Source organism: Panthera pardus, unplaced genomic scaffold (genome assembly GCF_024362965.1).
Source record: "Panthera pardus isolate Hobbes unplaced genomic scaffold, ASM2436296v1 HiC_scaffold_8, whole genome shotgun sequence".
NCBI lineage: Eukaryota > Metazoa > Chordata > Mammalia > Carnivora > Felidae > Panthera > Panthera pardus.
The window spans coordinates 65,751,235-65,769,006 of record NW_026527013.1 but is presented as its reverse complement, the minus strand read 5'-3'; the positions used below and the strand labels follow the sequence as shown (position 1 = coordinate 65,769,006).

The 17,772-nt window shown below is 48.0% G+C and overlaps 1 protein-coding gene across 10 annotated transcripts in view; it reads left to right on the top strand.

Annotated features, from left to right (window-relative positions):
* Nucleotides 1-17,772, top strand: part of COBL (cordon-bleu WH2 repeat protein) — a 271,166-nt gene that overhangs the window by 235,064 nt on the left and 18,330 nt on the right. For all 10 annotated transcript variants that reach the window (XM_053897728.1, XM_053897725.1, XM_053897731.1 and 7 more), the window contains one exon: nt 9,790-10,099. In XM_053897728.1, coding sequence (XP_053753703.1) covers nt 9,790-10,099 — 310 coding nt within the window. The remainder of the gene's footprint in view (nt 1-9,789; nt 10,100-17,772) is intronic.

Below are 17,772 nucleotides of genomic sequence, written 5' to 3'. Positions count from 1 at the left end.
TAAGGTCTGTGACAGCCTTTGTGACACATATGACTTCAGAGTCTTGCTTCTCTGTCTGGCATCGTATTTCCAGGCGGTTCAGGACCCCATTTTCCTTCCACTCTGCCTGTTCGGGACCTCCTGCCCCAAATCAAGACTCCAGGAGCCACAGCCCCTCTCACCTTTCCTTCTCCCACCAAGTCCGCACAACTTCCGCAGTGTGATTTCTTCTTTTTTGTGTCATGGGCATATTCTACAACCACTTGGGATGCATTTTGTGTTTGTAAGTCTTCTGAAAACGCTCTAACGTAATTCCTAAAAGTTATTTATTCCGTCCTGCTGGTTTTTTTTAAAAAGTTTATTCATTTATTTTGAGAAAGAGAGAAAGAGAGCATGAGCAGGGGAAGGGGCAGAGAGAGAAAGAGAGAGAATCCCAAGCAGGCTCTGCACTGTCAGCACAGAGCCTGACGTGGGACTCAATCCCATGAGCTGTGAGATCATGACCTGAGCTGAAATCCAAGCGTTGGACACTTAACCAGCTGAGCCACCCAGGCACCCCCTGCCCTTCCGTTTTGAAGAAGATGTCACTTTTAACTTCATGGAGAGCCTTCTGTAGAGAAAAATGCCCCTGCATCTTGAGATCACGGATTGACCAGGAGTTTTTTAGCGGGTCCATTCATTACCTCCAGTGTCTTTGAAACATAGCAGTGAAGAGGTTTTAGGAGGCAGAGGGAGGAAGCCACCTGGCTTAGGTATAGACTGTTCTCAGCTGCAGCTTAGCGAGGGTAGAAGCACGAGCTGGCCAGGGGACCCTAGAGGAGCTGGAGAAAGCTCCCCAAGTGTGGACCTGGACCAGGAGCCTCAGCATCACTCGGAACATGTGAGCAGGTGCAGGTTGAGGCAGGGGGCACCTGAGACCCTCTGAATCAGAATCTTGGGTGGAGGGGCCGCTCTGCAGTCTATTCTAACAAGCCCTCCAGTGGACTCCGGTGCAAGCCAACCACAAGAACCATGGTTTCCAGGGGATTTGGATGCTTGGCGGCCAACAGCCTGGTGAGGTCCAGCACCTACCAATGGTAATCATGGCTGCCACTACTGAGCCTCGACTCTGTGCCCCGCTGACCCCTGTACATGTGCCCTCTCGTGGCGTCTTCACTGCCGCCTCAGAGAGAGGACTCTTGCCTGCATTCCTGGAGAGGGTGCCTCCAAGCTGGGGAGACACAGTGCCAGGGCTTCAGCGACGATGCTGTGGGCATTGCAAGGCCAGGGGGAGGCATCGGAGCGGGGACAGCTGCAGATCTCCAAGGGCGTGGAGGAGGGGGGATCTGAGGAACCCCGGAAGGAGGAAGACTTTGAAGAAGAAAGAGAAGTCCTCTTCTGAGAACTCGAGGGAGGAAATGCATCCGATGGAAACGCAGGTGGTGGTCAGCCCTCCGGTCGGATATTCAGTTGCTTCTCCTGGTGGAAGCTTCCTCGATCCGACTCTGCAAGGGTGCCCCTCCGGCTGCTCCGGCTGCCTGTGGCTGTTCTCCCCACCACGCCTGAGTTGTCTGCCCTGAAGGGAGGAAACATTTTGCGCTTGGATAACCTGGCGACACAGCTGAGACAAGAAGCGTGGGTGGGAAACCCATTCTACGTTAAAGTAAGTTGAGATTCCTTACGTTGCCAGCAGTATGGTGGGTCAGAAACCCCTTTCTGCTACAGAGCATCTCAAAATGCTAGATCTTACGTAGCGATCACTTTTTTTTAATGTTTCTTGAGAGAGAGAGAGAGAGAGCAAGAAGGGGAGGGGCAGAGAGAGAGGGAGAGAGAGAATCCCAAATAGGCTCCTCGATGTCAGTGCAGAGCCTGACTCAGGGCTTGATCCCACAAACCCTGAGATCATGACCTGAGATGAAATCAAGAGTTGGATGCTTAACCGACGGAGCCATCCAGGCGTCCCACGTAGTGACCATTTTAAATGCATAGCTGCTCTTGCAAGAGAGTAAATGAAATCGTGTTAGCCTGAAAATGAGAACGAAGGCACAGAATAGAAAAGCAAGGAGAGCTGAGAGGGCCTGGGCTCTGTTCCCACGGGCCTGTCCTGGAGCCCACAGACTACACTGGGCCACCTGCGCACAGACCCTCAAGAGAGAGACCCTGTCCACGAATCGGAGGGGTGGAAGGAACTGGCCTTCAGCACAGGGAGATGCCAGGGGAAAAATTCAGAGAGTCACTCTTTGCAGGGAGGACAGTCCAGAGTGGGGAAGAAGCGTTAGCAGGAGCCTCGATTCCACTGAAAAACCTTAGCGTCTTAGTGAACCCAGCCAGCTACCAGTGCAACGAAGGCATGTCCCTGGGGTTCCTCAGGTCTCCCTAGGCATGAGAGCACCAAGGTGCGAAGGAAAAAAGATATCCTTACACCCATCAGCCAAGAGCATTCATATGCTTGGTAGGTGTTACAGGTGGTAAAACTTCAGAAACCATCAATAAGGACACGGAAGGACAGACTGACCAAGAAAGAACATTGTAATCTGACATGCATTACAGAAAGGGACAAAAAAAAAGGAAAAGGTTTTCTTTTTCTGTTTAGCTTTTCTTAAAAACACCTCCTGGAATGTTTTATTGCAGTGGCAATATGGTCTGTGTCCACCAACTTCCACATTTGCTACAACCAAAGGAAGATAAGGGAGAACACTGAGTCAAAGGGCACACGTTCATTTAATCAAAAGAGGGAGAAAGGATGATCTGAATTTCAGGACAAACTAAAATGGTTACTCACGAAAGACACTGAGTACTATCATGGATGCTAACAACAGCTGTCTATAGTACTGCAAAAATATTCTTCATTGGGTCACTTTGATGCCAACTTTGGATCAGGAGCAGTGGCTGAACAGAGCTTTTTGGAAAGCTAAGCCAAAGTAGATCACACATTTTGTTCTGTAGAGTCTAGTGATAAGGGATGGAACGTGGGAGAAATTAGCAGAGGAAACGGACGGTATTTTTCTTAGATTGCCTATCCAAAATGGCACGTGACTCACCTTTGCTTTGTGCCAGACCTGACTCATAGTCAATTCGAAATTGAGTCCCTTGGCAACTTGGCAAGTCCCTGAACATCAGATTTTCTGAGGTGTTGATTAAATACAATTCATGTGCTTCAATACTCTAGACTACCTGGAGACAGGGTTTCTATTTTGATGATGAAAAGCAAAGCATCAGCTTTGTTCTTGCCAGTATAAAGTACATGCTTCTTCAGACTGAGGCCCCAGAAATATATATGTACCAACAGCCCGAGCTTTTTTCTCAAAAGTATTTTAAAATATACTGAAGTCCCTGGACAAATAGAATCAAGATTTTTTCCATAGAACATGGAAGAAAATCCTGTCGCTTAGAAAAGCTTAAATGTAGGTATTCTCAGTGAAATTCATTATGTGGCGAAAGACCCCTAATTTGACTCTTGCCTAACACGTGATTTTGTGTGATTTTGAATGGACTGGCTACTTTAATGGGCCTGGCAGAGTAAGTTTCTGCAACACATACCCTCAGGGATAGATGAAATAATTTGTTGGCTGGGGCTTTTATAATTTGCAAAAGAGGAGTCGTGATAACCACGCTGCAGGGGGCATTGGATTAAATTGGAGGCAGCTAAATAGTATCCATTACAACATTGCGGAATGGCTACACCCAACTACCATTATATGATTTCCAAACATCAATGTTGGACTATACTATCTGGTAGTAATTAGCCAATGGTCTAATGTTTTAGGTGACTCTCATAGCCAGCCAACAGCATAAAGAATCCTGTGTAGCTATTTGCTGAAACAGGCACATGACGGCACAATGAAACTTTAGTTTTAAGATGACTGAGCTTAATTGAAGGATGGTCAACCATTATGGCTGCTTGGAGAAACGAGATACCTCATCCCAATGGAGTTCTTTCGAGAAGGTGACTTCCCTCTCTGCCCCGTGGATCTCTCCTTAGCCCAATCTGCCATAGGGCTTTCTGTTGTATCCTAAGGAAACCGTGCTATTCCCATGTATGAAAGAAATCCACTCCCTATCATTATTGACACCCTCATTTAAACACATGAAAATAGTCAAGAATCACTAAACAATCTTTTTTTTTTCTTAATGCATGAAAGAGGAACAATGAACTGATCAGAGGAACTAACCCCAAAGGAAGTAAGGTTTATTTAGGAAACAAAATAGGACTTTAAATATTTTTTGTGTTTGCCTCAGAGAATTGTAATGGATTATCACATACATAAAACAAGAGCAGGGAATTACTGAAAAATAAATGAATAAAAGGACATCCAAAACCTCTTGGAAATTAAATACACAGACAAATTTTGGTGAAATTTTTGATATTCACAGATAAAGAGGAAACTCTTGCCAGCTTCAAGAGATAAGATTATATAGAGTTGGAAAGAACCATGTTAGCATACAGATTCTCATGTGTGAGGCAGGATGCCAGGAAAGAAGGAACCAAGAATAGAATCTTGAAGAAGGATTGTGATCTGAATCTTGCTTGGATTTAGCCATACTGATTGTCAAGGATATGGATTAGATGAAGACAATCTTCAGACACAAGAGGGCTTAGACAGTAACTGGATCCAAATTAGATTGTTCTGACAATACAACTACTCAAATATATAATCCAAATAATGGAAAATAAATCTAGAAAAGGGAAGGGTGTGATAATACAACTGTTGCATTTCATAAAAGTTCCTATAATAGAAACATAACGTAAAATAGTTATATATTTTTAATTTGCATTTTATATGTATATACTAATAATCTTATATCATAATTTATATTATATATTTAATGTATAATATTTAACAGATTATGTTGAATCATAATCATAATTATATAACATTAAATCATTAATCATAATTATATATTTTTTGTATTTCTAGTTAACATTAATAAACATATGAACATATCTAATATTTATAATAAATATTTTGACATTATGGCATTCATATTTAATACATATTATAGGTATACTGATGAAAATATCAGGGTAATTTACCTATTGATTAGATAGGAGTCTTTGGTTCCAAGAGAAAGAAACATGTCTTGAACTGGTTAAGAGAAGTGGGTTTTTGTGGGAGTTTTTTGGCTCACATGACTGGGAATTTTAAGAGATGAATCCTCATTATGGTCATGGCGGAGTCCAGGTACCAAATTACTGTCTTAGGACTGTGTTTTCTCCCATCCCTGAACAAGTTCTCTCCATGTGCTCGTCCAAATGGCTATTTATCCAAGACTCTGCCATTCCATTGACTCCAGGCCAGTGAGACCAGCTTCCCCAGGAGCTCTGGTGGGAAGGTCCAGAGGCAGGCCTTGATTTGTCCAGCTGAGCACACGTGCCCTCCTTTGGTCTACCATTGTGTGCACGGTTTTAATTGGCCAGATTTTGGTTCCTCTCACGCCCATCCCCCAGGGCCCAGGGTAGTTAGGGGCAGTTGTTAGACTCACCCAGATGTTGAGAAATAGGTTGGCCACAGGAAGCAGGAATTCATTTAGCACTAACAGGGAGGGGGACAGTGCTGGACAGACAAAAACAGCAGCTGTTGTCTATATATGTCTTAATAGAACAGTGACTGGAATCCAGTCCTGCCTTTCAGTGGTGGAAATTGAAATTTTCCCTGCCCATTTTCCTGGGTGTATTAGGATTCTAGGCTTAAACGTATGTCTCAGGCTCTGGAGAAGTATGCATTGATTACATCATTGACTCTTAAGAGAATTCAGATTCCAGAGAATCTATTTTAGATCCATTAGTGCTTTCAAAGTCTTCATTATCCTGCCTTCTTGAAGAAAATTGTGTGTGTGTGTGTGTGTGTGTGTGTGCGTGTGTGTGTGTGTAATGATCCTCTATCGTGAACTGGCTGTACTGTTACCTGCATCGTGCAGTACCTTTGAGGGGCCCATGATTACATTGAAAAATGATACAACTCTTTTTAAAGTATTGCTATTTACAGTACAGTAGAAATTACATCTGGTGCAACCCATCAACTCAAGATGGAAATTTTCGCGTGTCAGTGAAAAATGTTTAGGGGGACGTGGTGGTTCAAAATTATTTGCGGATGTATATGACAGAAACTATCGGCAAACACGTGTCAGTTTGCACTACTGATTCAAGAGCACTTTTCCAGTATCTCCCCTGTTTCTTCCCTTTTTTTCTCAGTTCTTAGAACATAAGGAATTAAACCAAAGTAGTTGGGATGAAAGATGAGCATCGGTTATTGGCTATCAATAGTGTGCGGAAATCATAGGCACCAGTGAGAGGGGAAGAAGAACCCTTTCTGTGAGACATTGTCTCTGGTCCACATCAATGTGGTGAAAGTGACCCTTGGGGAATCTCCCTTAGTCATGTCTAGCAAGAGAGCACGATTTAGGGTACAAGACCTTGCACTTACATTCAATAAAATCACTCAAAACTGAATCCGTTACAAGAGTCCTTGGAAGATCCTTATGTTTAGTGTTTGAAATTTTTTTGGTGACTTTGTAAATGAAAAACTCAATGACGTGGGTACTGAATGGAACATGATGGTGTTCACCTTGAGGAACTGGAAGCCGTAAGTTAGCATTTTCTTCTTTACACCTTAGCTAGAGAAATTTCTGGAAGCTCTCATTGAGACAGAAGGGCATTTGAACCACAGGATTATAAAATTTAGGCGGAGGACAGTGAAGGGGTTAGTATTCCTTACTCAGGCTCTATGGCCATTCATTTGGAAGAGAATTTAATCAAGAATTTATATTAGGCTTCTGCTAAAGACAAATTAAGTGTGGTTTTCACATTTGCAAAAATCTTGCAGTGGTAACTTTTTAGGTCAAAAAGGTTGTTCACGCCTTGAGAGAAGAGCAGACTTGCTAGCAAATTAATTAGCTCAAAAATCACGAGCTATACTTTTAGGGCCGATGGAAGACAGCAGAAAGGACGTAGACAATGACGCATCCCTTTTACGATTCCTAGTCACTGGTCAACGGTCCAAAGAACGTTTGCATCTTACATTTAAATTTGGAATTTCAGAGAACAGTAGTACTCTGTACCTAGAAGGGATTTTAGAGCTCCTCAGAACCCACATGCTTATCTTACAGAAAGGGGGAAAGGCTGTTCCAAGTTTGGAGTAGAACTTGGACCTGGATGTGGGATTCGGGCTCTTAACCCAGCCCTTCTTGGGCTGTCCCTGGATTTCAAGTTGGGGTCCCCAGGACCACTGGCTTCATGGAATCAGGGGCTAAGTGAGGGAGGTGAGGGGCGCACAGAAGGATCTAGACAGCCCCATAAATAACAGCCAAGGCCGCTCCAAGCTTTTCTTCTATGTTTTGGGCTTCTGTTTAGAATCGATAAAGAAAAAAAAAAAAATTCTCCTGCACCATTATCTTACTCAGAAATGGTCAAAACATGTTACAGCTCACAGAGCTAACAGTAGGAACCAGCCCAGAGGAGACTCGAAGCTGGGGCAGGGCGAGGGAGGTGGTGATGTCCGATTCTAAGCGAAGATTCTCAGACCGACGGGGTTGACTGCAGACAGACATGAAAACCACACCGAGCCGGGTTGGAGCCTCGCAGGAATGTTCCTTCCTATCTCCAGATCGGGGCCGGCTTTGACGGCTCCCCCAGCAATGTTTCAGGAAGTTGTTTGCTCCTTGGCCAGTCCCCTGAGGTGGGTCCCTTGTCCCTGGGCCTTTATGCACTTGTTCCTCCCGTGCCTGGGTGACCACCCTCCTGACAGTGTGGCCGCCCTTACCTGCTCCCTGAACCCCGGGGGCGGCGCATGGGTGGACCCTCACCGAACACCTGTCCAGTGGGTTCAAGGATGCAGTTACTCTGGCCCTGGGAAGGTGATCCATTAGAAGGGACTTGCCCGGGCAGGAGGGGAGCTCCGGAAATGGCAGTCTTTACCGTATATTGTTAAAATGGTTTCACACATACACGCCGAATATAGACTCCTCACACCTTGTCGACTTAGGTTTGCAGTTGGCTCAGTTTAGAGCAGTGACTTTCTACTTGCTTTTTTGGCTCCCAAATGTCTGTAGGGTATAAAGCAAGCCCAGGCCAGCATTCTGGATCGCATAACTGGAGAGAAAGGGGATGGGGAGGGCTTGGCGTCCCCCGTCCGCCAGGGATGTAGTCAAGTGTCCAGGACACGAGTGTGCCAGGAGGACCCCCTAGCCACAGGCGGTCCCGAAGGCTTCTTTGGGGTTACTTCACACTCGGGTGACCCCTGGGGTGGGAAGAGGGGGACCGGTACTGGACCGAGTCACCTGTTTGGGACCCTGCTGCATGGTGACACCTCCCTCCGACCAGCCAGCCCCACTCCACCTGTGCAGACACACCTCGAGTTGACATTAGCAGATGGCACCGAGGAAAAACACTGAAAGAAGGCGGGTATTGTTAACAGCGCTCGCTGCGTTCAGTTCGGACACATCGCCTCGCGCATTTGTGCCTCTAAACAATTCCTCCTTTGTGCTCTGGTCTTTCCTTTCGAGCTCTGTTGTGAAATGTCTGTGTTTTGTTTTGTTTTGTTTTTTATATGTAATTTTGTTCTTTTGTTTATTTCATTGTTCGGGATCTCAAATACGCCAGCCCCTTGAGGAATGCTCTCCTTGGCGCTCTTTCGGGTTCATTAATTCTACGTTGCTAAGTCTGCTGTCCGGTTAAAAGCATGTCCGTGTGAGGCCGTCGCAGGACTCCAGCTCGTGATCACGTGCAGTGAGCCCTGGGCACCCCTACGGCCTTAATTCACTGTAGCAATCCAGCAACGACGTATTGGAGAAACGGTTTTACAATAAGACACCCAGAAACTGCAGCACAGCGCAGTCCTTGCTTCCTGGACCGCCGGGAACAGGGCTGAGATCGGATGTCTTGAGGTTTAAAATCTGTTTCTACATTAAATTCGAAGTAAACACGTCTGGTGTGTAGCTGGTCCAGGGTGGTGTCCTCCTGTGCAGGCATGGAGCGTTCGGTGACCTTAGGGAACCCGGAGGCTCGCTGTACTTCCATACTTAATGTATCTCTGAAGGGCTTGCTTGGATGTTGTGCCAAATGGCTACAGTGTTCCCCGTCATTACTATTTCAGTGTAACCCTCGCTCTGATCGTTGCAAATTTCTGCCTCTCGTTCTTCTTGCTGCAGTAAATCTCACTTAGTGCTCAGGAACAAGAGAACCCCAACCAAAGCCACTTGCGTTCTGGTTCCTTCTCATTGGTCTTGGAGGTAATCTTCCAGGACCCCCTCTTGTTTGGACCAGAGCTCCCTGCTCGCATGTAAAAAAACGAAGGGGAGGAAACAAATTGGATAAAAATGAAGGGGGAGCCGGATGCCGACGAGGCATGAAGTTTGACCCTGTAGGGCGGATTCCGAATGTTCCTGTGGAACGTTTGTCAGAAGCTCCCACACAGTATTATTTACTTCTCATTTTGTTTATGTCTGGAAACGATGGTCTTGGGGGAAGAACTCACTTCAGAACAACTTCAGCGAAAGCAAGGGTCAGGCTGGAAAGCATGGCAAACGCTGTGTCATTTGTCGGAATTTTTAAACGCGTCTGCCCGCAGTCACACGCGCGGGTAAAAAGCCAAAAGGCTGAACCGGAACGTGCTGACGTTTGAGGGCAAGTTTTGCTCTCGATCACGTACAGGCACACGGCTCCCTCCGAGTCATAAGGCGCTTCTGGAGGAAGCTGTGAGGCTCAATCAGGTCTTCCTGTGTTCCCAGCCCCCTGAATTCCACCGTCCAGGGGAGTCAGGCAGGTTGGTGTTAACATGCGCTCGGCCATGGGGAGACGTGCCGGCTGACGTGTCCTTGCCGTGTTTTGTCCAGTGAGCCTGCCCCTGGGGCCCGGCAGTCCCCGTGGCACGGACGGGGCCCCACAGGTGCCGTCCGAGGCCGAGGAGACCGTGTCTGTCGGCAGCTGTTTTGCCTCTGAGGACACAACCGAAGACTCAGGAGTGGTGAGCTCCCCGTCAGACATCGTGTCCCTGGATTCCCAGCACGACAGCGTGAAATCCAAAGATAAGTGGGCCACGGACCAGGAAGACGGCAGCGACCAGGACCTGGCTGGGACCCCAGAACTGGGTCCCCGGAAGAGCCCCACGCGGGAGAGGAACAGCTCTGGGCGACGGCATTCGAGGTGAGTCATGGGACAGCTGGAGAGGGAGGGCCCATCCTGGACTCGAGGAGGAAGGTCTGTGGGTCGTTGAGACCCGACAAATGCATGCCGGGTGCCCTCGGCAGCTGCCACTCCCTGATTTGGGGGTGTGATCCACAGCCGTGTGTTCACGCTCTTTCTAGACATGCAGGGGTTTAGAAGTACGGTAAAACCTTGGCTTGCGAGTAACTCGTTCTGCGAGGGTTCCACACGACAAGCAGATATTTCTAGTCAATTTTGGCTTGATGAACGAGCGATGCCTTGCAACACAAGTCGCACGTGACGCCGAATGTGGTCACGCCTGAGCCAATGGTTCTTGAAATGAGCCTTGATGTACGAGTGCTTTGGATGACAAGCATGTTCTGGGAATAAATTATGCTTGCAGACCAAGGTCTTACTGTAATACCTAAGATGGGCTAGTTTGTTTTTCCTTTTATATAAATGGGACCATAATCTCATTCCCTTTTTTCTTTTCTTTTTTAAAAAAAATTTTTTTTAACGTTTATTTATTTTTGAGACAGAGAGAGACAGAGCATGAACGGGGGAGGGTCAGAGAGACAGGGAGACACAGAATCTGAAGCAGGCTCCAGGCTCTGAGCTGTCAGCACAGAGCCTGACGCGGGGCTTGAACTCACGGACCTCGAGATCATGACCTGAGTCGAAGTCAGCTGCTTAACCGACTGAGCCACCCAGGCGCCCCTCAGTGCCCTTTTTTCGATCAAGTTTTAAAGATTGATCCATGAGGATACATGTCTTATTAGTTCATTTACTTTCCTTTTTTTTAATTAAAAACAATTTTTTTTTTTTTATGTTAGAGAGGGAAAGAGAGCTCACGAGTGAGGTGTGGGGGGCATGGAGCCTGACATGGGGGCTCGATCCCATGACCTGAACCAAAATCAGGAGTCACACCTCGACCTACTGAACCACCTGGGGACCCCTTATTTTTCTTTTAAACTTAACTAATGGGCACTGAGGTCTTTCTGGTTTTCCATCCACTGGAAACAGTGAGGCAGGTATCCATATGTTCCCGTTTACACGTAGAGAGCTTTCTAGAAGAGAAGTTACTAGACGTTCAGAAAAGGTCATCTTCAACCATGGACTATTGGCCGATTGTTCTCCACCGTGATTGGCTTACACACCCTCCAGTGGTCTCTAATGGCCTGGCACTCCTCACCTGCACTGGCCCATGCCATCAACAGACCTCGTACGTTTGCCGGTCCTACGGGTTCAAATGGCATTTCACGTGCTTTTTTTTTTTATTTTTTATTTATTTATTTATTTATTTTTTAATTTTTTTTTTCAACGTTTTTTTTTTTTAATTTATTTTTGGGACAGAGAGAGACAGAGCATGAACGGGGGAGGGTCAGAGAGAGAGGGAGACACAGAATCGGAAACAGGCTCCAGGCTCTGAGCCATCAGCCCAGAGCCTGACGTGGGGCTCGAACTCACGGACCGCGAGATCGTGACCTGGCTGAAGTCGGACGCTTAACCGACTGCGCCACCCAGGCGCCCCTCACGTGCTTTTTAATTTACAATTCTCTGATCAGTAAGAATGAGCATCTTGTGATGTGTGCATTAGTGTAGGAATTGTCTTTTCATAGACTGTTCTTTAAAAAAAAAAACTGGGGGGGCGCCTGGGTGGCTCAGTCGGTTGAGCGTCCGACTTCAGCTCAGGTCACGATCTCACAGACCGTGAGTTCGAGCCCCGCGTCAGGCTCTGGGCTGATGGCTCAGAGCCTGGAGCCTGCTTCCAGTTCTGTGTCTCCCTCTCTCTCTGCCCCTCCCCCGTTCATGCTCTGTCTCTCTCTGTCTCAAAAATAAATAAACGTTAAAAAAAAAATTTAAAAAAAAAAAAAATTAAAAAAAAAATTTAAAAAAAAAAAACTGGGATGTTACTTTAAAAAAAAAAATTCAGGGGTGCCTGGGTGGCTTAGTCAGTTAAGCCCCCAACTCTTGGTTTCAGCTAGGCCATGATCTCACGCCTCGTGAGTGCAAGCTCCAGGTCGGGCTCTGTGCTGACAGTGTGGAGCCTGCTTGGGATTCTCTCTCTCCCTCTCTCTCTGCCCCTGCCCTGTTCACTCTCTCTCCCAAGATAAGTAAACATTAAAAAAAGTAAATAAGTTAAAAAAAATTAAACGTTCATCCATTTCTTCTTAATCTGTTAAATCAGTTCTTGACTACCCACGGAGAGTCTTCAAGACCGTGGTTTGCATGTAACTCTGTGTTCCTTCGTTGCATAAAAATTGCTTTTTAATTTTAATAATGTCAGATTTCTCCCCTTTTCCCTGAACGCGGAAATTCCTCTGCATATTTGAGAGCCCTTTCCCACACCCTGAAGGACTAAAGATGAGCTGAATTTCTCATAAAAGTTTAGTGTTGCTTTCTCGTATCTGGGCTTCTCAACAACCTGGGTTTATTTTCGGGTGTGATGTGAAGGAGGAAATCTATTTTTTCCCCTGACTCCTCGCTCTACCCTGGTTTCCTTGTATACCACCTGCCCCCTGCGTTCCGTTCCTTTCATAGCTGGATTTTTGGTCCTGCCATGTCCCTCCCCCCACCCCAGCACCCACTGTCTTTGTTTTCTTCAGTCTTGCCCAGAAAGGCAGGTTAATTCTCTTCAGTCTTGCCCAGAAAGGCCCATCAGTTTTTTTCACCCTTTAGATAATCTTAAGAGCCAGTCCACACAAACGATGTTATGGAAATATTAACAAGAATGAGACCAAGAACATCAGCCCGTAAGCCGACCCCCAAAAGAAACGAATGCCTTTGTGTTTGCCACATTTTGGTCCAGCCCAGTTCATGCGAACACACAGATCTTTATCTGGTTAATGTAATTGTCAATAATAATTTATTTTGATTCATTTTTCGCCCAAGGACGTATCACGAGCATTTTCCCATTTGTTAATTACACTCTCTAATAGTTTTAACGTGTAGCTCGTCAGACTTAAGGACAATTCCAAGGCCAAGTGTGTATTTCACTGGCCAGAAAACTAGAATGCGGCCCTTGCTCTGTTCTTCCCCCTCACCTTCCCCCCGCCCCCCCTGCACACAAGGCACCTTAGCCTGTGCTGTGTGCATCTGTGAGAGCAGAGAACAATAACGGTGTTTCCTTCTTAGTCCATTTAATGTACAAAAAAATCTCTTTCTACAGTAATCCTCAGGTGTGTTCTGTGAGTGTGCACGGAGATTGCGTTCCCTGAGCTCTACATCTGAAGTTCATCAGACATTTTTCCTTCTGGCCCCTAGGGATGCTGTTGTTAACCCTCCTTTGCTTTGCCGGAATCGACCCCTGATGCAAAGCATTGCTGCTTTCTGTCCAAATGTGAGAGTTAACATTGCCCCTGGCCACAGCCAGGGATAATCATGGAGTCTTTAGAACCTGATGCTTTCTCCCAGCAGGGAGTAGGGGATGTTTTTCTGCCCTTATCTCTGGGGTGCCATGGAATTTGAGAGTAGGCGGTGGGGAGGGAGGGGGCTCTGACAGACCCAAAGGGGAGCCCCCAGCACTGATGAGTTGCCAGGCCTTCAAGAGTCCGCACGACTTTGCGGAGATAGTGTCTCCTCCCACTCAGAGGTGTCCTGAGCCTGTAAATGCCCAGTGTGCGTGGCACAGTACGTGTTCCCTTGCTCTCAAGTGGTTGCATTGTCAAAGTCACTACGGTTAGTTCAGGAAACGGGGCGCTGTGAATTTTCCTGGCAGGTCACTTTTCTTCTCTGGGCTTCCAGCAGCCTGGCAGTGTCCTAAGGATGTAGATAGCCTCTGAGCCCCTCAGCTCTGTCTGTGCTGTTCCATTATCTGCCGCAGACATGGGATCCCCTCTCTGCCCCAGGACTTCTCATGGAATGACCATCGTTAGTGCATTACTGTGATTCAGAGGAAATGTCTGTTTGGTCCTATTTCTCCTAGCTATTTGGTCTACTACACCCACAGTTGCTGGCTTACAGCTCCCAAAGCCCTTGGGATTTCTTAAGTGTAGTAGAGAGGTCTTTTGTTATGTTAATGGTACCTTTTGGAAAGCATCCCTGGGGCGGGGCGGGGTGGGGGCTTGCAGGGTGCCAGTGGGGGCAACTAATTGACTAAAGTCACTCTCTGACCTTCCGGGGGGAGGGGAGAGGGGCTGGAGGCAAGGTCAGCCATTGGCTAGTGACTCAGTCAATCATGACTATGCAATGCAGCCTCCAGAAACTATCAAAAGGAGGGTGTTGGAAAACTTCCAGATTTGGTGAACGGGAACGGTAGAAGGGGATGGGAACAGGTTGGGGGGAGTGGTGCCTGGGGAAGGGTGGGATTTCTGTGCCCCCAAATCGTATTTCTCCTTATGCCTCTCTTCTTCTGGCTACTGATTCACATCCTTTCTTATATCCGTTAATAAACGGGCCAACCTAGGTGTTTCTCTGAGTTCTGTGACTCATCCTGGCAAGTTGATTGAACCTACGGAGGAGGGCGTCAGAGCCCCCAGTCTGTAGCCATGGGTCTGAGCTGGAGGCTGGTGTCTCTCAAGGGTGGGAGTGGGGAGGGGCGCCTGGGTGGGCGTCAGACTTCAGCTCCGGTCATGATCTCATAGTCCGTGAGTTCGAGCCCCACATCGGGTTCTGTGCTGACAGCTTGGAGCCTGGAGCCTGCAGCCTGCTTCGGGTTCTGTGTCTCCCTCTCTCTCTGCCCCTCCCCTGCTCATGCTCTGTCTCTTTTTCTCAAAAATGACTAAATGTTAAAAAAAAAAATTTTTTTTAAAGGGTGGGGGTGGAGAGCAGCCTGGTGCGACTGCGCCCTTCCGCCTGTGGGGTCAGAGAGTGTCAGAGGGACACTGTGTGGGTCCATAGTGTCAGAGGGAGTTGAGTCTTCGGACAGAGAGCTGCCTCTGCCCCTGTGCCTGAGGCACGTCGGTGCTGGGTCTGGGAACCCCTTAAAAAGTTTGCTTGACAGGAATTCTCTCCTCTGACAGATGAGGCCAACCCGAGACGGCGGTCCCATATTTCTCTCCAAATGTACGCTTTCCCGTAAAGTTCAGGGTTACTGAGAAGCAAGCAGCACCGAGGGGTGTGAAACTGGGGTTGCAAACTCAAAGGCCCGCAGGGGCCAGACAGATAATGAGGGTGAGGGCGCCCACAGAGAACAGCCCAGAAAGCTCAGTTCTCTCTCAGGAAAGCAGCCTTGCACCCTCCTTCCAAACTTACCCGGAGGGGTCACAGACCCAGGGTGGCCGGCCTTTGAAGAGAAGCCAGAAATCTAGATGTTTAAAAAACTTTTTTTCATGTTCATTTATTTATTTTTGAGAGAGAGAGAGAGAGAGAGACCGAGCACAAGCAGGGGAGGGGCAGCCAGAGAGGGAGAGAGAGAGAATCCCAAGCAGGCCCCCCACACTGTCAGCACAGAGCCCGACATGAGGCTCGAACCCATGAACCGTGAGATCATGACCTGAGCCAAAACCAAGAGTCAGACACTTGACCAACTGAGCCCCCCAGGGGCCCCCAGAAATGTAGATTTTTCTGTGAGGTCTCCAAACTTTTCAATGTTGGCAACCCAGTCAGACATGCCAAGCCAAACTAAACATGTGCGTGCCGGGTGGGGCCGGTTCCCCGACGTGCACTGGCCTTGGCCCTTCCTTCTGTGCTGGCTGATTTTTCTGGCTTGGGAAGGTCCGTGTAGTTCCTTGGGTGTTTCCTGTGAGATACAGCCCTGGAGAAATACCTCCGCACAGATAAATGCAGGTAGTCGTTCTAGCCTCCCCTTCGTGAACCATGAAAGTCTCTTACAAATTCTGGAGGAAAGCAACCGGTTTAAATGCCCCCTCTCTGTTCCGCATCCCAGTGCCCCTAGAATAGCGCTCTGATAAAATACCCTGTCTTTTAAATGCTGATCTGTGCCTTCCACCGCCCACGCGGTCACAGTGAAAGCACTTACAAATACTCACTTCAGTCCTGTGGACGCGGACAGAATTCATCTCTCTGGATGGACGCGATGCATTCCAGAGGCCGCGCTCTGTGGTCCTGTCTGCAGCCCCCGGGGCTGAGAGCCTGAGCCGCAAAAAGGCAGGGAAGGCTGGAGGGGGAAAGATGGGGTGGGGCTGGACCGGGGGTGGGGGTCACAGGCACAGGGTCAGAGGTCAAGTCTGCAGAGCCCTGGGAGCCAGGGTGCAGCGGGCTGATTCCAGGGATCCAGAGCAGGCCGTGGCCAAGTTTGGCGAGATGGGAACCTCGGCTGGGGGATGGGCAGCCCAGGGTCAAGCTGCAGTCATGTGAGAACGGCACCCACCGCCATTGACCAAGCCACCTTGAGCTCGGCCACCTGGACAGACGGGAACGGAACACCCACGTTCAACAGCGATCGAGGGAAACACTAAGGAACAGCACGATGTTTTCCGACATCCTGAGTCCCCAGGGGAGCCCGGGCAGGGCAACCCCAGGCCTGGTGCCGGTTGGCACTCAGCCGTCAGCACTTCTCGTCATGTGGCCCTGAAATGTGGGCCTACGAGGACACGGTGCCCCTATTCTCCGTGGCTGCTGCCGGTCCCTGGGTCCAGCCAGCCTCCTGGCTCTGCTCTGCACAATTCTGACAGCTAGTTTCTGCAGATGAGAAAGAATGTGTTTCTTGCATGGCCGTCCAGGCCCGGTTGGACCCCGTTTCCATCTTTCATTGCAAACGTGGGCCTCGCACTCCTAGCAGTTTCCTCTAAACTCAGTGCAGCTGATAAACAGGTTCCTCGAGGAAGAAACCAGCCCAGGAGCACAGGATCAACACATACACAAATGACAATTGCTCCTTATTTGGGGGACCCCTGGGAATGGCCTCAAGCGGCTCTGCCTGGGACAGGAGTCACACCTCGGGGGACCTACATTTGCTTGAACAGCTTCTCCCAGAGTCATCTTCCCTTTGTATGTGGCCTGAGGCAACATTCCTAACACTTAAGGAACACCTTCCAGGGTCAGACTGCCTGAGGTCATGTCTGTCCCCTGGGGGCAGTGACTGGCTGTCACATCAATTTCTTTAGTACACGCAGGGGTGCCCTGGGCGGGGCTCCATCGGTTAAGCCTCTGACTCTTGGTTTCGGCTCCAGTCACGATCTCGCAGTTAGTGAGTTCGAGCCGCACATCAGGCTCCACACTGACAGTGAAGAGCCTGCTTGGAATTCTCTGTCTCTCTCTCTCTCTCTGCCCCTTCATGCTTGCTCGCTCTCAAAAATAAACACTCTTAAAAAAAGAAAAAGTAAGAATGGCACCTGACATATTTGCAGCCTTCACAAACTGATAGCTGGTATTCTTATCGTCCTGTTGAAGTTATTGTTTGCAGCTGCCTGAGGAAAAAAAGAAATTTGGTTTGTTGGGGAACCCTTGCACCCTGGGTCAGGCTCTGATCATCTGCCTCTTTAAGCCAGATAGCATCTTTGGGAAGAAACTACATGTGTATATGTGTGGTAGATATATGTACATATGTATGTGTACATATGCATATTTGTACATAGATAAAGGGGAAAAACCGAGAGAACTCTGCCTCCTACCCACCCGGGGGACATCCCAATGGAACTTGTATTATTATTATTATTTTTTTAATTTATTTTTGACAGAGAGAGCGCACGCACAGGCAGGGAAGGGGCAGAGAGAAGGGGACAGAGGATCCAAAGCAGGTTTTGTCCTGATAGATAGCACTGAGCTCACGT